Source organism: Ruditapes philippinarum, unplaced genomic scaffold (assembly GCF_026571515.1).
Source record: "Ruditapes philippinarum isolate M1 unplaced genomic scaffold, ASM2657151v2 ctg3539_1_1_1_1, whole genome shotgun sequence".
Classification (NCBI taxonomy): domain Eukaryota; kingdom Metazoa; phylum Mollusca; class Bivalvia; order Venerida; family Veneridae; genus Ruditapes; species Ruditapes philippinarum.
The window spans coordinates 19510-43017 of record NW_026856521.1 but is presented as its reverse complement, the minus strand read 5'-3'; the positions used below and the strand labels follow the sequence as shown (position 1 = coordinate 43017).

At 31.3% G+C, this 23508-nt stretch overlaps 2 protein-coding genes across 2 annotated transcripts; both read right to left on the bottom strand.

The window, feature by feature from the left end:
• Positions 1 to 2146: 2146 nt before the first annotated feature.
• LOC132746874 (uncharacterized) lies at positions 2147 to 5165 on the bottom strand. Its single transcript, XM_060736149.1, has 3 exons — positions 4356 to 5165; positions 3761 to 3940; positions 2147 to 3076 (listed from the first exon to the last, which is right to left on the bottom strand). Coding segments are annotated over exons 1-3 (768 nt in total). The 5' UTR covers positions 4942 to 5165; the 3' UTR covers positions 2147 to 3074.
• Positions 5166 to 9372: 4207 nt separating this feature from the next.
• On the bottom strand, positions 9373 to 12919 carry LOC132746872 (uncharacterized). The gene is made up of 3 exons (XM_060736148.1): positions 12779 to 12919; positions 9746 to 11709; positions 9373 to 9546 (listed from the first exon to the last, which is right to left on the bottom strand). Exons 2-3 carry the CDS (start codon positions 11631 to 11633, stop codon positions 9377 to 9379), a joined length of 2058 nt encoding a protein of 685 aa, XP_060592131.1. The 5' UTR covers positions 11634 to 11709; positions 12779 to 12919; the 3' UTR covers positions 9373 to 9376.
• Between the last annotated feature and the right edge of the window lie 10589 nt (positions 12920 to 23508).

Genomic DNA, 23508 nt, shown 5'->3' with positions numbered 1-23508 from the left:
GGAGCGGAGCTTGCGAAGCGACTGTAGCTTTCTTATTTACGAAGAACATCCAATATGCACTCTAACCGGCTTAGTGCTCCGCCAATTTTTTCCGCCAAACACACTGCGTGACGTCACACGATTGCCTAAATGTGTACAACCATATTTGAAAGAGGTAGCGGTACATATTTCGGGTCACGTGTTTTGCATAGCTTATTCCCGCATTCTGTCTAAGTAAATCAGACAATATCACGGTGCATATCCATATCGGTACCCTCTTTGCGAAATATTCTCAAACGGTACACACTTTGAACATACGTGCAGGTCATTCTTTGCTAAAAACAAACCAGCGATGGATAACAATGCAGTAAAAATTCATTGTAATAAGGAAAGGAGGTATGACACGTAAAAAAGATGTATACCACGGAACACTTGAATGTTTTATTTATGTGCTGATTTGTCATGTGCCCGATTTTCATGTACTGCAACTTTACAATAAGCTACAAAAAGTCGACATGTCTTGCTTCGCCCGTCACCTTGACATATTTTTCGGGCTGAAATGAACCTGTAGCTTGATTATATATGCATCATACATATTTATTATGTTCATATACATATCATCTTTGGACAAATGGCAGTATATTGTCAAAAATAAAAGTAAAATTAATAAAAACACCCCACTTTCGGTTTTGCAACGGCACGGGCTGCAATCTTTACTTAAAAAGTAAGAAATATTACATACATACTTTGTTGGAATAAGTGAACTTTTTATTTGGAAATTATAAAATGATACTGGTTCCGTAAGTAATGAATCATTTTTACTGTTATTTTGCTGTTTTTATTTCAATGAACCTCTTTTTTTTAATTCTATGCTGTAGTGACGATATACATGTGCGTGTACGGAAAAAAACATGATGCATAAATATTGATTAGTAGGAGTAAACTTCAAGATCTCTGCACATGCGTATATTTCACTTTAGCGCTCTTCGAAACTTAGCTCCGCCTACTTGCGTTTTATAATATAAAACGTCCAGTTTATATAAAATATGTTCTATTAAGATTTGAAACCTGAAAATTTGAAAAATCCTCGTCGGTGATTGGCTTTTAAAAATTGGCGAGCACTAAATACTGCGGGTAATCATAGTATTATTACATAGTGTCATGGAAAAAACAAAACCTTTCAGTTTTTATAAGAATAGACCAAAATAATTTGACAAGTAATAGGGATTATAGCTTCCCAAACATAGTAAATACATTTACTTATTCAAAAAAGACATATTCAGAAAGTATTTTCATGTACTAGATTTCAGTACATTTCTGTAATAAAAGTATTTTACCAAAATATGAGCATAGTATATTATTAATATTGATGAATGGAAACTACTTTCAAATTGTTGATTTTGCAACGTTTTATTATCAAGTTGAATTTACTTGCAAAGACTCCTAGGACTTGCAAAAGCATTTATAATCAACGCATAATTATGTAGTGTTTGCTTCTCTATCTTGCGAAAAGTCAAAGGGTCTTAACTTTGTCGGATACCACATATACGTTGTATATTTATTTAGACACATAGTCTGTTGCCGCCAAGACCCTTTTTTGAAATGTCGGTGAATAACCTGTATATGACATTTATTATATAGTATATACCAATTTCACATTATAATCTGGCACAGGTCTCCTTAGAACTGTTCAAAAAGGTTGTTGTTTTCATTCAATTAAAAACAGGCTTTGAGTCTTATAATATCCACATCATCATATATCCGTACATAAACCGGTGTAGGCGTTACTAGGGACAATTAAGTCTCTATAACAAATATACGTGATATTGATCCAAAAGTGCCATCATGATCATTATAATCAACAATTATGTCTGGACACAGAATACCCTGATCTTCTTGTCAGATAGTTCTTTGAATTTGTGATAAAATAACAAGTTTTAAAGGAAACGCCTATAAAACCTGAAATATTTTCTTTCATTGCCTTTCTGATAAAAGAACTTGTTTTCATTTGAACAGTAAATTACAATACGTAAAATATAAATAATTGATATAGGAATAGTATTTCGAGGATATTTAAGAAAGAAAGAAACAAACAAACACGATTTGCTCAGATCATTCTTTATTCCAGGATTCTGGTATATGTTACATAAATTCTCCAGTCCTATTATCTCCGTTGTAGTCCTCTTTTTTTCTTCAATAACCGGTCTTTTTCAAAAGCACTTTTCTTTAGAATTTGATTCAACATTCACTATTGTGTATGAGCTGTTTTGAAAATGTTCTGCTTCATATCCTCAAAGTCTAAACATTTCACGAGTATATATTGAATTCTAAGAGATTCCCATATAAGTGTGGCTTGAATTGAGATGAATGTTAAATCGTTAGCAACTCGTCACTTTGTTTAAATAAAAACATATATTAATAGTTAATAGAAAGACTTGACAAATAATAGAAACAATATAAACGTCATGATTCCTCAATGAAACCGGAGTAACAAACGCGAAGATGTGTTTAATATATATTGTTTGCGAATTTATGCAACTATTTTGTGTTCATAAATTATTTTTGTTGTATTATATAATACCGTTTAGTTTTCTATATAAATTTATCTCACTGCAGCATATAGTATCAACAAAAGAATATACCGTTAGTTTGTTAATTGCAATTGTATGTACGAATATTTCTGTTCTGTAATCGGTTTAAAACGCAAAGTGTGCCAAATATCCACTGTACAATGCAAATTAAGAGGTATTCACCATTGTTAGAGTTACCCAATCCATTGAATTTCTTTATTATACTTGATATTCTTGTTGTTTGGTCGGATAAAACTTTTCATGTTCATTTTTTCTTATTAGATAAAGAATAAAATATTTATGCCAATGATAAACGAAATGAAGATGTGCAGAACTAACAATTACAAAATAAAACGTAGAAATGATTCAAAATTCTGTCACCACCCCTAAAAAATCACACACAAAAATGCGCTATCATACTGTCATTTTTTTTCGTAGTTCATTTTATGTACAAGTAGTTATTATACCCCGGTAGGTGTCTCCTTCTTTGTTAAACTCTTCTATCTAGACAGTTACCTTCAATATCTCTGAAAGATATAAAATATGCTTGTTTGTTTACATGCAATATTTAATATTTTTTCATATATCTTTAAATGGTCTTTGCCTTCAAAATAATTAAACATTGTTATTATCATATATAAATTTTTATATCTAAAAAAGAAGACGATAAAAAATGATTTATTTCACATCTTATAAGATATAATTAATGCACGTGTTCAGCACGTGATGCACCAATAGAAATCATCATTGGATCAAATCTTATCAATTTAGCCTCGTTTACATTTCCAGAGACCAAAAGGTTCATATCAATTCCATATCACACCCCAAATAGTCTCGCTTTCATTTTATGAGAACCAACAATCTATTTCAAATCCTTAATGTAATTGAAATAACAAAGTTCTGTCAACATGTCAAAGATAGTGGTGTGAAATAAAGAGGTCATTAAACATGTTTGAGAAAACAACTGGTTCTATTGGATACGTACACAGCTTCAAAACCTATATCAAACTCGGCTAGCGCCGAGGTTTAACAGCTGTGTACGAGTTCAATAGAATTCAGTATTGTACAACAATGTGCAATAACCTCATAATCTTGTATGTTAATGATGAGGAATGTTGGAGTTGAAAGAGGCTTTGACGGATATCGTTCATCTCTTCAGCTGTGACTTTACATGTAAATTCGTTAAATCAAAAATTAAAATGAAATATTACATAGCTTTTGTTCTTTCATCTGTCCATCAACTTTATCCTTGATCTCAATAACTTTGCAATACACATCTTCCATCTCTCTGTTACTATCTTCAGGTAAATTTGACCATTCACCACTTATGGTAGAAATCTCCCAGTGATCATTATCTTTTCGTACTTGAAACTTCCCGGACTGGCCTGAAACTGAATTACAGCTCTGTATGTAATTTAAGTTAACTTTAAAGTACTGCACTTTTGTAAAGTCAATTTTCATTGGCAATTGTACGGTTTATAAAATATTTGCATGCATAACAGGTTGCTGCATATAAATGAATACATATAATCAGATACAAAAAGTATGTATTAGATATTCAATATATAATTTTGACAGATAACCGGGTATAAACATTTGTTTGAAACTGCACTTACAACACGCTATAAAATAATACTGATATCCTTCATAGCTGAGCTAGGAGAAACTGTTTGATCATGCATAATTGTTATTCGAGCATTCAACAGAGTTTATAATTATGCTTTGTAAAATAAAGCATGTGTGAATTTCTTCATTATAAATCAGAATAGTACTATAGGAATGTACACCTAATAATAATTTACTTACTTTCAACCGTGATTTTAGCCTGGAATTGGCCAAGAACTTTAACATTGTCTTGTATCTTAGCCAATGTCGAGTCTTGTTTAATGTCAATATGTGTTTGCAATTTAGATTTCCTTTTCTGTTTAAGTCTTTTCTTTTTTATGACAGGTGCAGTCTTAGACTCAACAACTGGTTTACGTTCGAGAGGAATATAATCTTCTTCAGTAAATGTCTGATGGGGTTCATCTGTGTCATGCTTTGATGTTCCGTTAAAAGATTTCGATATTGAGGAAATTATAGATTTGTTATTGTTATCCATACTGTCCCCACTATCCATGTCGGACGTATTCCCAATGTCAGAAACGATGTTAAAAATAGATTTTCCATGCGTTAAAAATGGTCGTACCTTTGCATTTTGAGTTTCTTCCGAATACATTTTCCTTGATATATCGATTTGCGGTTTTGCATCCTGACTGTCAAGCTTTTCCTTTACCAATCGTGTTGCTTCCCCTCTATCAAAATGGTCTCTGCTATCGTAATAATCAGGAACTATTCCGTATTTTGTGAGGATTGACCTTGGTTGCACGTCTAGGACATTATGTGACCGCATACAGCCATTTCCAAACTTACAATCATTATTTATAAAGTATTTACATACGTGTAAGTAGTCACATGATTGGCCTCGTTTGCAAGTTCCTTCGTTGTTGTAAAACTTACAAATCGAAAGTGGAACGCGCGAAGTCTTCGCACTGTTAGAAAATTTCCCGGACGTCCATGACAGGTTTCTTTTATCTGTTGTCTTGTGTTTTCTTCTTTGCTCAGCAAATCCAAGCTCTTTTTTTTTTTTATTGAAGTAACCTCTTCCTCTTACGTAAAAGCTCTCTTTGATCAAATCCTTTCACAATCCTTACATAATTGGTCTTACGGTCTACATCATGGTCTCAAGGATAAAGCTATGCGAATCGGGCTTCTCCTCGGAATACCATATCTTCTAAAACTGTCCTATAGTTCCTTTGCGGATAAAGGATGCGATACGACCGGGGAAAAGAAGAACTCTAGATACAATCGATGATCTCTCCTGAATATACTTCATCAAATGTATCAGCAATAGAGGAACGATCCCGAGAACTCATAAACCACGCCTCCCACATATCATGATCATCATTTCGATTTCGACGACGTGTGTAAGAGGTCATTTCAGGGGTAAGGTCTGGTGAAGATGACTTCCTCATGCGTTCCCTTCTATGTGGTATTACGATTCCTCGCCGTTGATCTCTCGAGTAATCGTTTTCCGTTTCAGTGCCAACACGTCTACTACTCGGACGTCGTTTAAAACCCATTTCAATCCCTGAAGTAAGTATTTGTCTATATTATAATAATCCTTGAAGTTCCTTTCTGTCTTTCAAAATTTCTGCGAATGTTTTATTACACTTTATATAGTCGATTTCGTTTGTGCTTTTCTAATTTCTAGTTATTTTTCAAAATACATCTGTAAAATATTTAAAAAATGTATTGATGCTAACAACGTTGGTATTATTTTTTATATTTCAGACTTAAATTTACTTTCGGTTTCGTATTGTTTCTTAATGAGTATTCGTTTTGCATGAAATCCCTTTATATACATTATATGTATCACATACAATTAATAAATTAAAATTATTGATATGATTCATTCAAATATAAATATTGGAGAATATAAATAAAAAACAACAACAACAATTTTTAAGTAGATTTAAATAAATTATTTTCCTTTCAATCGACTTGTTACAACAATCTATTGTAAGAAAAGATTATCATCCTAATACAGTGCACTTGTACCAAATAAATGCATGTATTTAAAATTCAGTGAGTAAATTAGAAATTAATGAAAACGAAGAAATTTAATATTGTTTTTAATAAAAAGATGTAATAGTAAATAAAAATATGACATACCAGTAATTCGGGAAATATGGCGGAAAGTAAATTCTTTCTCCTTTGCATGAAGTAGGAATTATTTTTAGCTTGTTTCCCGGGAAATTACATCGGGAATTCCGTTTCAGATATTAAGATATCGAATATCAGATAAGGTAAGCTAATACTAAAGGCTAAAGATTTTTTTTCAAAAAATGGGAACAATATCTCAGCCGAGGTAACGTCTATCGATTATTCGAAGTCTACTTAACTGAAGGTTATTCATTATATTTGATAAAACGTATACATGTCTCTTTGATTTTCGGAAAACAGTAATTTATATTTGAAAACAGATATAGAGTACATGACATTGTATATTTGTTAAACCAATCCTTGGTATTTCGAACTTGGCCTGGTTAACAGTTGATCTTTCTTTCAGAGATTATAATTCATTTTGAATGTTTGGCATGATAATATAAAAATCTTTACTTATGTATTACTATAGTCTTGTCATATTCTGGTGTGGGCGTATGCAACGATCATAAATGCATAACGTAAGTCTGATGCAATAGTTAAAGATCCTGTAACACAATTTTGTATGGTTTTATATTATAAATATGATGCTCAAATTAAGATTTATCAAAATTGTAAGTTCCAAAAAGCATTATTTATAAAGATATTACCGAATTTAACATTTCATGAAAATAAAGGGAGGTAATTAGAAATTTATTTTCTATAAAGTCTAAGTTTTTCAATAAGGAATGAATGCATATTTTTAATGATTAAATATAATGAATACAAAATGTATATTTTAATGATTAAATAACATGTGAACAAACATTTGCAGTACATATTTTATATATTCTTCGATGTTTGAAAATTGTCTTAGAAGCATAATTATACACATATATAAGATTTCACTTAAATGTGGTAACAACCTCAATTACAACATACAGGATCTCTAATGCAGATTAGCCACCGTATAGTCTAAAACCACCCTTAGTCCCTGTCCCCTTCCCTTCCTCACACACACACAACATTCCCACTACCAAATGTTTGAAAACCTTAAAAATATTGCGTGTTTAATTAGTAAAAAATATTCAAATGTCTCTGGTCCGTTTATAAACTACCCAAACGAATGTTAGAGTGATACCGTAAGGACTACTGTGATTTAGATAAATGCTGATAAGATTTGATATCGAATGATATAAAATGATATAATATATCAATTTCATTTCGGTTTTAATATTTAAATGAGAAGAATAAGCAATTGAAGAAATAAAAAAGCGATTATATACATTTTATAAAGATTCAATATATATGTATAATTCGCTTCGTTTCTCATAAATGAAGCTTCTATTGTATCGAAAGTGAAAGAATATTGTCGTTTTACTTCAGTAAGTAAAACGTAGTATAAGGAAATAGTAATGATTATAGCGTGTGTGAGGTAAAGCATAATTATAAGATTGCATAATGTCACAAAGAATTCTGTTGAACGATTCTGTAATGAAATAACAAAATATAGTTGTGTATAAAAACATCCTTTAAAGGGTATTCTAAAACCAGTTGTAGTAACACGATTTCAAATTAATTCTGGCAAGTAAATTTAAAAAGAATCACGTGATGTTGGAAAAGATTCGAACCACAGACGTTCAGATCGGTAGTCCGACATCTATACCAATACACCACACCTGACCGACGAGTGAAGTTAGCAAATATATCGATATATTCGATAGATACTGGCCAGTGTTTATTCAAATGACCTTACGAAAGTTAATGAAGTGCCAGGTCAATATTGCTGGACAATATCATAATTTTTTTTTTATTTCCATTATTATCATAATAATCATTACAGTTATACGTGTAGCTACCAACACCACCACCACCACCATCATCGTCATCAAATCATCAAGTAATAAAGATGGAACAAAATTTGCTGCTAAATTGTTTTTATTTGTTTATACAAATATCATAAAATAACAAGGGTGTATGTAGAAAATAAAAAAACAAATGTTTTCCCGGGAAATATAAAAAAATTATTAGCCACTTTTTAGTTGTACAAAACCCTGTAACAAACCCCAACATAGAGGCAAAACAATCAATTTAAACCCTTTCTTATTCCAAAAAATATAACAAATGATTGAAATTGTATAAAAAAGTATTTCCCAAACCTGTTTTTAAAAACATAAATACAGTTCAACGGCTGGAAAGTGACAATCGGTTCTGAATGAATAATGTCTTTGGACAGAAGCACTCGGGGGTCATAATTTGTTCAGCAAAACCGATTATCATCTTCTTGTTCTTCTATGCCGTATCTAAGCTCTTATTATCACGTGAGGTAACTTAATATTGAAACTGTTATTAAACATACATGTAAATTTGATAAAGTGCATTTCGGTTGTGTTTATTGTATCTATGTAATAATGCGGAAGTTTTAATCTTATCTCCCTTCACCTACATACATACTACAAATAACCACATTGATTTAAAATTACAACTTATAAGTTTATTTATGAAACACATGATCTGAGATGAATCACATATTACTGGAATAATATCTCTAATCTAAACAAAATACTTATTATATATAGTATGCTTCGGTATGGGATTTAAAAAAAGTCTTTCCCGTCTGTATTTATACTACGATAAGTTCAAACATTTGCAATGAGTTTGCTATGTGAAGCCACTTTGAAGTGCTTTGAAGATAGTTTAGAAGCTAGTTACTTGCTCTCTGATTTTAGATCATGTAATGGCTGAAAGAAGTCAGGTCCCGTCATTCGTGATCGTTTGCACCACCTACAAAACAGACAGTTAATATAATAAATCAATAATACACTCTCATACTGATTAATGACATACACTAATCTTTTCAAACATATTCTCCAGAACGCACAGGAATATGAAAAAGACGTTGATGTCTAGCTAATGGTAGCGATTGTTTAATATTTATTATTATTAAACAATAAGGCAAACAGCCGATCATACACAGGCATATTAAATTCAAACGTCTTATAAGTTTACCAATGAGGATTCTTCTCTGTTTTGAATACTTTTTAAATTATTTAAATTATATGAAACGGCGTGTATAATAGAATATAAACATGTGGTTGTCCCAAGAAAATACGTTACAAATTTGCAGACCTACTTAACTTTTGTTAAACATCATGGTCATCAAGTTTCTCTGCGAAAGAAATGAAATTTTGATGTAGCTGCAATAATCTCGCTGAATCTTCTTCATTCATATTATACCAGTTTCCTAATTTGTTCCATATAACTAAGCGTCCATTCACTTTTCGGACCACGAATTGCTTTTTCTCTATTTGTGCTGAAAATATGTTTAACTGATTACTTATATTGCAAAATTCATTTTGGGTCCGTACTAGTAGTGCCTATAATTAGATTTGAATAGATAAATGCATTTATTACCAAAATAAGACATCAAATAAAAAATAACAAACATCACTTTATGTTCACATATAACCAAATAGTTGATTACCTCCGAGATATGTTACTAAATAACTTACATTCAAATGTCATTATTGGTTCTGTGTCACCCTGATGACCATTGCCAGTGGGTAAATCCTTTTTCTGTCCCGTAAGTGAAGTCGAATGCCCACAAAAAGGTCTTCTTTCACCACAATCTGCAATGTGTTCATTTTTGTGCAGCAACGAAAGGTCATTCTCAGGAGTTCCTTGGCGTTCACCATCAGTTTGTTCAAAGGATGAGTCCTGCTCTACAAATCCATACGATTCTAACGTCTGTTCCTTCCAATCGTTGTCAGTTTCATCATCTTCATCTGAGTCTGACATCTCGCTTGATGATGTATCACTTGTACTTGATTCGTGTACATCATTTATACTACTCAAGCTATTGTGTCGATCTGCTCTTACACCTCTGTTATGCTGAATGTCTCTTTTCAGAACAACATCTCCATTTTCCAAAGTATCTTTTAATATACTAAGTAGTTTGTCAATGTTGAAACTATTTGGATTTAAACCATACCTTTTTAGCACAGATAGTGGTTGTTTAGCCAGTATGTTATGACATCTTTTACACCTTTTATTGAATTTACAATCATTATTTATATAGTTCTTGCATAAGTGAAGATGTGTGCAATTATTGTTTTTTTTACAACCACCTTCGTTGTTGAAAAATTTACACATCAAAGGCATCGTGGAAATATTTCTACTTTCAATGTACCTTAGCAAACGCAATTTGGATTCCTTATCTACGCCGTCAAGAGCATAATGCCTGTACACCTTTCTGTTATGATCTGTTGAAAGATTATGGCCGAACTTGCAGTTCTTTATAGAGCACTTACTGAGTAAAAAGTATTTACAAATATGCAAATCGTGACACATGTGACTTTGGCACGTGTCATTTGTGAAAATAGCGCATATTGCCATGTCTGTTTTGACAGAAAACAAAGGTTCGTCCATTTCACTGTAGGTAATGACAAATTTGTCTTCATTTCTTTCCAGCAGAGACGTTATATCTGTCATATTATCATATATAATATGAAAACTTTTGATAGATTGAAACATACCAGAGAGCTCGTCAAGAGAATGAACCTCTTTTCTTGAACGCACCATCGTTTTATAGATTTCCATTAAAATTTGGTTTCGGATTTCCGCCGAAGGGATTCTTGACAGATTAATACGAACTGGTTCCGGGTCAGTTTGTTTCGCATATCTATCACTAGATGAAGCATCAACATATTCGGTTTTGCTCTCATAATTTTTATTTTCTGTTTCGCTGCCGATATCAAGAGTTTCACCTTGTCTTCTTGGAACATTATCTTTAAGTGTTGTACAATCATTAAAAATGCCATGCCTTGGTTGTGTTGTTTTTGGCAACGCCGCCTTTTTAGCATGATTGATGTTCTCGATCTTGTTACAAACTTTTCCTCTCCCTGTCATCTCTAGAACCGGATCGCATTCATTATCTTCTTCAGATACTTTATTTTCAAAGGGTGACTTATTGCGCCTGCCTCTTCGTTGTCGACGATTCCTGTTTTTCTTCTTGTTGTGAAGAGCAGTTCCGACGTGCGAACTTTCAAGTTCCTTACCTGGCCCAGAATAATGTTCAACGAGTGATTCATTACACTTTTTATCATTCAATGGATCCAAGTTTGTTGCAGTTCCAAATGCTGTCATCAAATGGGTTCTTTTGGAATCGGTTTGTAATGTGCCTCCACATTTTTCCTGATTCAATAAGGTTCCACTTTGACTGTTTTCACATGCGTCGAGTTCTTGGAGAAAATCTTCATCGAATTCTTCATTTTCTTTCTTCTCTATTAGAGAGCCTACACTTCCAGTTTGAGTCACCGTTTGTCTGTCACATTCTTTAGGACGTTTTATTTGTCTGTCAACAGTTCTTCTGTTGGTTTGCTTCAAGAATTTTGGCTTCATTTCTTATGTTACCATTTGATTTTCAGCTATTATCATACATTGTCCACTGGTTCTGATATGCTCTACCTCCTGCTTTCTAATAATATAACCAACACCAAATAAAAATTACGACTTAAGTTTATCAACATTATCAGTTAACAATACTCATCCTTAATTGTTGAAAGATTAGTGTTCCTTGATAAGTGCATGGTGAATGTTTATTGTTTATTTTAAACAGAAATGATTAAGGTATTTTGTTCGTAGTACATTGTACTGGTGACATCATCGACATAAATGTACTGTCACCTATCATTGTTTGTTTTAGACAAATAGATACAATTTAAGTTGTACATGATAATCGTTTAATTAAGGGTATTATTATTTACATAACTGACATGCACTGTTTTATGTCGATATCTTCTCATTGTATGTAATCGAATAACTTTTTGAATGAATTGAAGACATTAAAAAAATGTAGATTCATGACTATAAACAGAAATTGATATATAAGTATCCTTAACCCCATAAAACCGTCACACCATAAAATCTTTACACCTTAAAACCTTCACATCTTTAAAACCTTCACATCCTTTAACCTCTACACCATGAAACCGTCTCACCATAAAAAAGCTTTTGTTTAACCATTATACCGTTAAATCAAATAACCTTCACACTATAAAACCTTCACACTTCACAACACTATTAAACTTTCATTCTGTTAAAAACTTTCACACTAAAATACCACAATTACACAATAAAACCTTCATATTATATTAACACCATTACTTATTAAAACCTTCACACCGAAGGTGTGAAGAATGTTATTTAACTTCACAACTTTTAACTTGTTTCTTGATTGGTTCATGTTTCTTTTACAAATGAGGTCCAACGATGTCTTTGTAATAAGTTTCTTTTAGAGAGTCTCTTCTAAAACGTAAAATGGTACTTACTTTTGTGGTTGTACAGTTTAAAAAAATCGTTTGCGCTCATGCTCAAAGATCCAGTAAAAATGTTAATTGTGTATATAGAGAAAAAGAACCTAAAAATCAAAAGACATGAGTGCGCTAGGTTCACTAAATCTTACGCAAACTGGTTATACATGAACTTCAAATGAAATTATTAAATTTTGTTTCAGTTAAACAAAAAGTAATGTTATAAAATGATACCATTGGTGATCAAGTTGAAATTCTTGTAATTCAATTTGTCTTATCTGATTGCCTCATCTGTTGAGTTACTTTCCGGTTTAGATAAACAAAAATGAAATGTTAACTTTCAGGTATAGAACACTCGTTACAATACAGGTGATCGATTTAATAATATAAACATTGACAAAATTTACATAAGTGGAATGTGTAAAGGAATTCTTTGCACAATTGATTGTCTTTATTAATAGAATAGGCTTATCTAACTGGTTAGGAATGTCATAAGCAAGTCAACAAATCAATCAGAATTACATTGAAACAAGAGGGTTACGATGACCTATAATCGCTCACTGCATGTAGAATATATGGTTGACATTGACAAGACATTCCCCTAACAAAATCAGAGCTCTTTCCCTTTCGATATTTTTCTAATATAATTTTGATAAACCTGCGACTGGGCGATTTTAAAGCAAGAAAAAATATTTCATAAACATATGTAGATATCAAATACGGAACACTTTATGTGAAATATTAGAGATGTAGACCATTATTTTATTTCATTTATAATTATTCATTCCTGTAGACGTTCAGCTACATCTACCAATCAACTGAGAGAATGCATTTAAAGCTTATTTCTATTTTTAGCTCTGGTGACCATTTCTCATTCATGTAAAGTTTCATCAAAACCTGTCGCATGGTTGAATAGGAAATGTCTCTTAATCCTATTTATATAAGAGCTTTTGCGGCCATCTTGTTCAGAAGTCAGGCACGATTTTAGCAACTTTTGTGAAGGACCTCCTAATTATCATTATTGTAAAGTTTCATCAAAATCGTTTAGCAAGGATTGAGGATGAGATGGCATTTATAAAAGATTTTGTTCTATTTCAGCTGTGACGGCCATTTTATACAGCAGACCAGAACAATAACAGAAACTATTTTTATAAAAGAACAACGTATTGATAATTCCTTATACAATCTATAGAAATTTCTTTAAAGTTTATGTCCATTTTCAGGTCGACATTTCGAGGAATATGGAGAACTATAAATTTTGTACTTACCTAGGCGTCGGCATCATATTCGTTAAGTTTTTGCGTGCAGGTTTGTAACCCCGAATCTACTGAAGGGAATGGGTTGCAACTGCACAAACTTATTGGAGAGCATAATAAGTCACCTTCCAAGGCCCATGGGCCTTACTCTTAACATAGATTTTCACAGAATGGTGGTCCTTTTTAAACTAGGAAAATTGTTCATTATCCAAGCAATAGTAATAGTCAATCACGCTATCGACAGCTCTTGTTCACTCTGGTGGCCGTCTTGTTCAACAAATCAAATTTATTTAAAGGGCTTCCTAAAAAAATTTCATTTTTAAGCTTCATAAAAGTCACGAAGAGTTGTCATCTTAAGTTGATTACTTATTGCGTTTCTCTTGCTCAGCAGACCATTTAAACATTTTCTAGAAGACCCTCTTAGAATCATTCCTGTATATTTTTATTACTCTATGGAGGAGATATTGTTTAAGTAAACGACGGACACAGGGTAATCACAATATAGCTTACCATAAGTACACTGTGATCTGGTGAGCTAACATGTAATTATAAAAAATCCTTAATTTTTATTTCCTTTTTAAAGGTAAGGTTATTTACGGTGTCACGTTGTGGCTAGCACAAAACACATATAACTCGAACCAAAAAAATCATAAATATAAGATGGTGAAAAGTCGAAATAACGAAACTACGATGGTGAAAAGTCGAAAGTGAGATGATGAAATGTCGAAAGTACGATAGTAAAATATATATCACCATTGCACTTTCGACCTTTCACCATCGTGGTTTTGTTCTTTGGTGTTGTGTGTTTGACGCGGTTGCCCTAATGGGACAGCGTAGTTATTGCACGCGACACTGTCTTGTTAATCCTACAAGTGTCTACACACAGAGAAATATCTTAAATAAATGCACGTCCATGTATTTCATTTTAACAATTTATGGCAAACTTACTTCATTTAGTGCCAAATTACGTTATTTAAATGAGTATGATTTTTTTTTTCAAAAACCCGGATCATAATATATCGTTATAAAATATAATGCTACACATTTTAAACATCGTTTGATATTCAGTCAAGAGGTAATTTTTGCATATACATCTAATATACCGATATCTGCACGAGACGGATCAAGCCAATGTACAGCAAAATTATTGATAAAGCTTTATTTCAAGATCCAAAATTATAATTATGTACATCGGAACGTAGTTTAAATGTTTATTTTTATCCTGTGCAAGTTCTTAAATGGGTTTTCATTGACCTTCTAAGAATGCTTTATAGAATGTTTGGCCGAATGCTATTCGATGATGTTATACGCAAAATTGAACAGGATTAAGAAATGGGTTGAAGAAAAGAAGATTTTTCATAATTCGCTGGATATTGGAATGCAATTAGTTTTTAAAGCATGGATGCTTGTTTTTTGTACGTAAAGGCACGTGATCTTTAGCATGATTGGTTAATCAATATTTTATTTTTCGTGATTGTTGTTTTGTTTTGTGCTTTTTTTCATAAATCAATTTATATTAAAACATTAATAATAAAAACTAAAATGTATTACACACGTTAGATATATATAAAGACAAAAAGGATAAAATGCTGCATATTTTGCTCCAATGTATTATTGATTACATCCCCTTACACTACACTACGTTATTCTAGTATGTACAAGTAGCCTTGCTTTCCTATTTATTTATCGGCTGTACAGACCGTTATCCAAGGATAAGACGTTCGCTTCCGAATTGAGAGGTCTAGTGTTCGAAACTCAGCATCTTTCTTCTACCTACTGGTATTCATTAGACATTTTTCTCAAGTAATATAGATATGCAAAGAGCATGCATGTTTAAAAAATAGAAAGAATGTAAATGATTGATATTTCAATGCAAATAAGAAACTACGACAAAACATAAATCTACATTTTGTTTTATGGGCATGGTTTATAAAAGAATATTTTATACTTTCTAGAAAAGAATAACAAGACATGCCCACGGGCAGATTGTCGAGCCCGCTTGTCTTAATTCATACCTGAACCTAAAAGCTCCAGATCAAGGAGAAAGATGTATACATAAGTGAGAAGTGCGCAACACATCCTCTTTATACCAAAGGCAAAAACTTGACATTGCATCATCTTAGGTGACCTGGTTCATCCGCATGACACGAATCTCATGATGAACATTTATGCCTTAAACACTCAATTTATGTTATTTGAAAATTCCTCCATGCACAAAGAATTTATGGCATGTACACTGCACAACCATTTTGACATTTATGTCGATCTCAGCGCAATCAGGCTTGACAAAAATCCTCTGACCTCTAAGTATTATGCTTCAAAGCATAAGCAAGATACAGTGCTAACAACCAAATTTCGATATTTTATTTGAACTGTGACCTCATGTGACCTTGACTTTCATTTTGCGCATTACAACTCAACTCACCATGCCTCACCTTGCAGAACATTTGTTTTAACTTATATGAAAATCCATCATTGTATATAGACTCGCAAATAAAGTTTTATTTTGTTATTTGACCTGACGTTGGTGAAAATTTGTCCCGAGTTATATTAAAATCCATGCATGTGGAAGTTACGCTCCGGACGCCGATTTTGCGCTGACATCTAAGTGTGACTTTGACCTTTGAGCAGCGGACCTGCGTTTTGTGTGCGACACACCACCCTTTCATGGTGAACATTTTGTAATCCTTCAAAGAATTAACAAGATATAGACCGGACAAATCCGGATGCACGGACGGACGCACATACACCGAACTTTACGCCAAAAGTGGCGACTAAGTCGAGCTCCCCGCAAGCGGGATGGACAAAAATGATGAAAATCTGATTCCTATCTGATTCCTATAAATTCCCAAAAGGATCAGTTATCCTTAAAATTTTTGTTCATAATTTCACAAACTTGAGAAAGGAAGATACAATATGTTCGATTTTATAATTCACCCAAAACCAGGAAGTCTAAGAAAGAATAATTCGACTACAATGTAGTTTAAAACCAAACAATCATTATCTTTATAGCATTTGGTGATAAAACTTGTACATGTACCTATTTGACAATGCAAACTACTATGTCAACGGAGGTCCACTATGTTTTTTTTTTGACATGACGGGACTAGAATTAATTTTCCGAGATTTGTATACCATTTGATGAAGGTCTGGACAAATAACATGTGTGTCAAATGATTACTTCATTCCAAGTTTCCAGAATAATCATTTTTATGGCGCAAAATGACCCCAAAATGAAAAGCGTTCCAACGCTTTCCAAGAATAGCTTCAATATCCTTTGCACATTTTTCCATTTAACGGCTTCACTTGGCCTATGCAAGAATTTTCAAATTGTATGCTTTTAGGCTTTTTGACTTCAGTATTAATTCTTTGAATGATTATATATCAAATGCGACATGATAAAGATAACTTTTGTTGAGCACATAGAGCTATGCCAAATATCTATTTACTATTATCATTATTATTATTATTATTATTTTTATTATAGTACAATGTATATGTGTCATGTATTTTCTGTCAATAAGAGTCAAACGTTTTTGTTGACTTTTGTTTTTGAATAAGTACTCGAAGGGGCATAATTTATAAACGTTTGAAGAGCACAATTTGGGAATGCGTTTTACCAAATGTCTTATCTTGGACCTTAACTTGTAGCGTCTGAATTTTAAAAATCTTTTAAAAATGTTTCTTTAATTTAGGTTTTCAGCTTCAGTGACCTATATATTTATATAGAGGACAACATCTCGGCTATTATTCATAATTCATTGGCCTTATTTTGCAGGAAAGGGCCGAGAAGTTGCGAATGTGGTTCCAGTGAATATTTTTGCTAAAATGTACCATGTGATTTAGGAGACAGACAATCGATATCGGTCAAATATTAAAACTTTCTTTTAGAGCAATTTAATCTCATGTGAGAAAAACAAACCGAATAATTATCCGATTGGGAATTTCTATAAATATTCTGAATTATACGATTATTTTAAAACTGTGATCACGTTTAAAACCATTAAATAGATTTTAAAAAACCAAAATTTTCTTAAGTTGATTACTAGATATACGAGTATTATGGCTCTTGCATTTACTGGATAGAAGTTGCATTTCTTCTTACATTTTAGTCACTACACCCTCGTAATTTTTAACTCTGCATAATAAAACATTTCATAGGAGTGAGTTCAACTTTAAAATCATTGACAAGGTTTGAATATCAGACCAAGGTTAAAATATAAACGAAAATGTTACTATCTAAAGAATTTTCTCGTTTCAAAAAGACAAAAACAATAAAAAAAAACCCGGAAAGCGGAATAAAAAGTTTTCTCGTTCTTTTTCAATTTTTTACACAATGATAAAGGGTAAAATTTTTTAAAATTTTCCAATGTTTTATCTAACAAAGCGTAAATTTTTAACCCTTAAATTGAAAGGGGAAAAAAAACATCTTTAAAACCTAAAAATGCTGGGAGCGGGAATGAAATAAGAATTTTCTGTTGTTTTTAAAATTTCCCAAACAGGAATTTATAATAAAACAATGTTGAGCTACACAAAGATGATATAATATTAGATCTTTAAATTTTTTAATTAAATAATCACCAGTAATTAAAACCCTTCCCTAATCTTTCCAATTTTTTGAAATATAAGGGTGATTTTATTTGGCAAATTGGGTCATCTTTTTTTGAGAAGTATATAATAATTGGATTTATGTTTTGATCTTGCTGTAGCTTTGTTTGTAAAATTATAAAATTACACATGTACGAAGTTAACAATATGTGCATTTATTAATAAAGATGACATGTTTAACTATCCATTGCAATTCTAAGTAATAAAGTTAACTTTTGAGACACTAATTTTTACAAATCTTGGTCAAACAAAAACGCCGCAAGATGAACAGAACAGAGAACAAACTTTTATTTCTTTGATTTGTACTTAGTGCATCATCATATACATCATATAATTATATACAAATACATTTCAGTGCAAGCAATCAAAGCAATAATTTAAAAGAAAAAAAATAATGTTACTATTCAGTCATATTATGTTGTTAAGCCTCAGTTAAACGAGGATGAAAATATCAATAAATATGATAAGGTCCAATTTTTGTATCATCATTGAATATAATTTTTTATTGAACTTCTAATAGTCATAGCTATTTATATGACACTGCTAATTTTCATAGCTCATTCCTATTTTAACTTTGTTTTCATACTTGGATAACAAAATAGTATCTTTTAATATAAATGCTACAAATACTTGAATAACTTGGACATATGAGAACAAAATGAAATTCATCTTCCAGGTCTCTTACAGGACAACATTGACAACTACGTTCATTTCTTAATATTTTATTTCTAGCATATCTTCCAGTTTGCATTCTTAGGTAATGTGCAGAAGTTCTTAATCTAGTAATAAAGCGATGTCTTATGACCAAGCTTTAATTGATATTCTAACACTATCGGAGATTTCCCTTATATAAACAAAGAAGGACGGAAGCGTTATATATTTCACAGCATTTACAATCGCCCTTCTTATTGCCCCTTGTATTTGCGAACGGCGCCATATAGTTTGAATAATCTGATAAATAAAACCAAAATCTTGTGTTGATTCTGCTATAAAGACTGTCTAGAATGACAGAGAATGGTCTAAAAAATAAATGCGAACACCAATATCTTTAGTTCAGTGATTTACGCTGTACAGACATTTGAAGTATTGTTTACGGTACATCACAATGCAGCGCAAAACAGCAGGTACAAACCCGTCAAAACAGAATGCTATTTTAATTTTGCACAACAGTTAACTATAAATGTTTCACTTTAAAATATCTGTAAGTCGCTTAATAAATCATGTAATAAATTAAAATAAACAATAAAAACCTTATCAACTTTTTCAAAATTTGTTATTCTTAAAATATTTGAGCATACGATAGATTTTACGCTAGACTGTTCGACCGACTGGAACAGTCTTTAAATTCTTGTAGTAACTAGGAGGCAAAACAAATTTCACCACAACTAATTAAGTCCAACTATTTATTTTCTTGACGTGTTAGAAATGAAGTAGATCTTGATTTTGAATGATATGTGTTCTGCATACATGTATTTACAGCATTGTATGCAGATGTTTGTAATTAATCACTCAGGCTTACTAGAATATTAATCTGTAGTGATTGATTTATTTGCAAATTAACACACAATCAGTTAATATCTGTTAATTATAGAATAGCACGGTAACCTAAAGTGCATATACGGGTTTCAACATAATCATTGTCAATAATTACCTAAGCTTAATGCATTCACGTTAAGATAAGGTTACAATATCTCATTACAAACGCTAAGGAGCACTTCAACGACACACTAAGAATGCAAGTTTGACCATAAATTTTGTACAATATTATACTCCAAAAATAGATGATGATGGTGTTTCTAAATTACTGCATCCAAAATGACACAAATTCGAATTGCAAATATTGTATTTGAAAATAAGTGTTAGTTGCAATAAGTCTATAGAGAAATTTATACCTTATACTGACAATTATTTAATGTAATTGTATAGTACTTTGTAGTGTCTTTATTTTCCCATTTTCCTTCCTTTGTATGTTTTACCTTCTCATTATTTTCAAGTTGAATATTGTATAAAAGTGTATTTATCGTTTTGGTGGATTTTTGAATTTTATTGAGAAGGTATATTGTTCTTCAAGTTGTGTTTTGTTTTTAGTTTCTCAAGACAGTGTTGGTATATTTTTATAAGCATAAATTACTTTAAATTATTAAAAATTTATATTCTATAAATGTTTGCAAAATTATCATATTTAAAAAAGTCTTTTTTTCCTATAATCATAGAGATGTTCTATATAAAGTATGCCAATATCATATCATGTTTTATAGTGAACCATTTATTGTCAAGTTTAATGCTAGAATTATTTCATAACATGTCTTTAACATTATCTTAGTTTTTATTATGCTCATGCAAGACGACTGAACATCATTCATGAACGAATAATGAGGATATTAATTATCGATTTCTTTTTTGAAAGATTACATTGGAAGGTGAAATCATTACCATATTGCTTTATTATAATTTGTGTTTTACACAAAAGTTTCCATGAAACCTCATTTTCTTTGCATTTACCTTTTACCCAGACTTGCTTTCGCTGCATTAAGATAACAAGTAATGTCTATCATTTTAGCCCACCATTTTTATGTTCATTTTTGAAAGTTTGTGTTTCATTTTTTTCTAGTTTGCTTTCCTGCCCATAGAAAATGAAACACTGTCCTAGATATTTCTTCATATAATTATTGGATGGATTTGCTAATACTGAAAAGGTTATTTTAACTTTGGCAATGCAAAAGATTTTATCACCTGTACTTTTCCCGTCACAGTAAGTTTTCTGTGTTGCCCTTGTTTTAAGCAATTTAAAAATTCTTTAAGTTTAAGTTCTTAATTTATGTTTCAATTTTTTTTTGTAATCTGACAAAATTAAAATACCAATTGTTTTGCTGAATCAGATGTCCACTTAAATTTTCTTTTTTTACAATATTTTATATAAGTAATGTTATGTTGTATTTTTCTCATTTGATTCTTTCGAAATACTTTTCACAAACTTATTATTATTTTTTGATTTTGTTAGGAAAAGTTTTTTTAAAATTAAATTTAAATTTAGAAAATCTAAAATTTAAAAATTGGGCCCGCCCTACTGTTTATGCAATTTTTCGGGGTGTGAACATTTTTTGAAGTTTACGTCAAAAATATGGGCAAAATAAATTATTATCATTTAAATTTTTTCCCAAAACATTTATTTTTAAGATTTCTTTATCTGATTTAATTTGTTTGTTTAAAAGAAAAAAAATAGCAAGCGGCTAGTTTTTGACATCTAGTTTGTTTCTCAGTCTAAATCAACCATTTTAATAGGTCAAATCGATAATTTTTTAATTGATAGAATGCATTTTCATTGCTTAATACTTTCTTGTTTAAGGGCCGTATTTTTCATTGGTTTTTGTTTAAGTCATTCTTGCAGTAATAAAAAAGAGACACGACTTTTGAGAGAAGGATTCAGACAGTCAGACACTTAATGGTTTAACTGGTTCCACATTTGAGTGCAATTTAAAATATCTCTTTTCAAGGTGTTTTATGTGGCAAATATCACTTAAGCTACATCATTTTATCATGTTTTTCATTTTATCTCGACATTTTCTACTTGTTTGAGGTTTTCTATTTTTTGATTAATATTTGTATCAATCACTGTATTAATGTCGCCATTGGTTATAAAGTTCTTGCCATCGTGTTCAAGAATAAACTCTTCAAGCATAAATATTCAACATGGTAAAAGCTTTTTCATTTATTGTTATTTCAAGTGCTTTCTATATTCCTATTATTAGTTCTATTTTATTCAGAATGTTTATATTACAATTGTTATTATACGTAATGCATCACCTTCTTTACTTAATTTATTCCCACTTAAAAGACATATCTTTCCATATCTTTCCATTTATTTTTCCATGACCGTAATTGATTTGTTGAGTGGGTTTGTTGTAACATATAAACATAACAAGGTTGTAATTCAAGCCAATCAAAGAGTTGTTTCCGTTTTCAATTATTTCCTAACTCTCTAACATTTAATGCAGCTATTAAGTTTTCCATATCAAAAACATTACATGTGTGAGTACACAGCCACATAAAATCTTGAAATTGAAAGTGAGACACTTATAACATTCACATAAACCAAAAACAAAAGAAAAGGGAAACTGTTTTTCATTTAAAAAGGAAAAATGCAAATTGATCCATGCATTTATCTATTTCAGTGTGATTCGCGTTTACTGTAGACTTAATAAGTTTTTTAAGTTATGTATTGTTATAGAGTTATTGATGACTTTTACACTCTCACTCTTTACCTTATCTATAATTTTAGAAAATTTCACATATAAATGCACGCGCGCACACACGCACGCACGCGCACGCACACGCACACAAATATTTTTTACAAGTTATATAGAAATATACTAAGGTATTTGGCTTAAACCTCTTTTATTGTAGTTGAAAAGAGTAACATATATTTTCATTTCATTGTATCTTTGTTTGTTTGATTTTAATTTTTAATGATGAATCCAAAATAAAATAACAAACAAAAAAATCCAGATATTGTTCTTATACTTTGAAAGCGTACATAAACTTTTTATCTTTGTTATTTATATTGTTTATTTATGAATTAGTACATAAAGAAACAACACTTAATTAATCCTTAGTTTTACATAATCTATAAGATGAAGATGTGTCTTTTATGGATAAAATGTTCGAAACCATCCCCCCACAAAACATACAAAAGGAAAAGTTATGTCAAAGACAAAAGATAAGGTGTGTCTTAAACAAAAAACGGAAAGAAAACAAAAACACAAAAAAAGAAGAAAAAATTGACACGCAAAAGTGCAACTTTTGGCTTAGTCAAGGGCAATAACTCTGACAAAACAGAAGAAATCCACAAGCGAAACCCAAGCTACACAACTTCACATGCTGAGAAACATTCCTGTAAAGTTTCATGACTTTAGGTCAAGTACGTTTTAGCTACGTGCGACTCAACAAGAGAACGGACAGACGGCAAGGTTAAATCTAAATGCACCCGCACTATGGGTTGGCAATGATATTAAACTCTTTATTTAGTACAAACTGTGCATAGAAGCAAAAGCATAAAAGCATTATTATAATACTATACAGCAAAAACTATTTTATACATGT

Excerpts from the sequence above, each read along its gene's own strand:
- LOC132746874 (XM_060736149.1), bottom strand. The coding sequence starts at position 4,941 with ATGCGGTCACATAATGTCCTAGACGTGCAACCAAGGTCAATCCTCACA. Across the intron at positions 3,941-4,355 it reads GGCTAAAATCACGGTTGAAA|TTTCAGGCCAGTCCGGGAAG; the intron begins GTAAGTAAATTA and ends GCTGTAATTCAG.
- LOC132746872 (XM_060736148.1), bottom strand. The coding sequence starts at position 11,633 with ATGAAGCCAAAATTCTTGAAGCAAACCAACAGAAGAACTGTTGACAGA. Across the intron at positions 9,547-9,745 it reads ACCAATAATGACATTTGAAT|CACAAATAGAGAAAAAGCAA; the intron begins GTAAGTTATTTA and ends ACATATTTTCAG.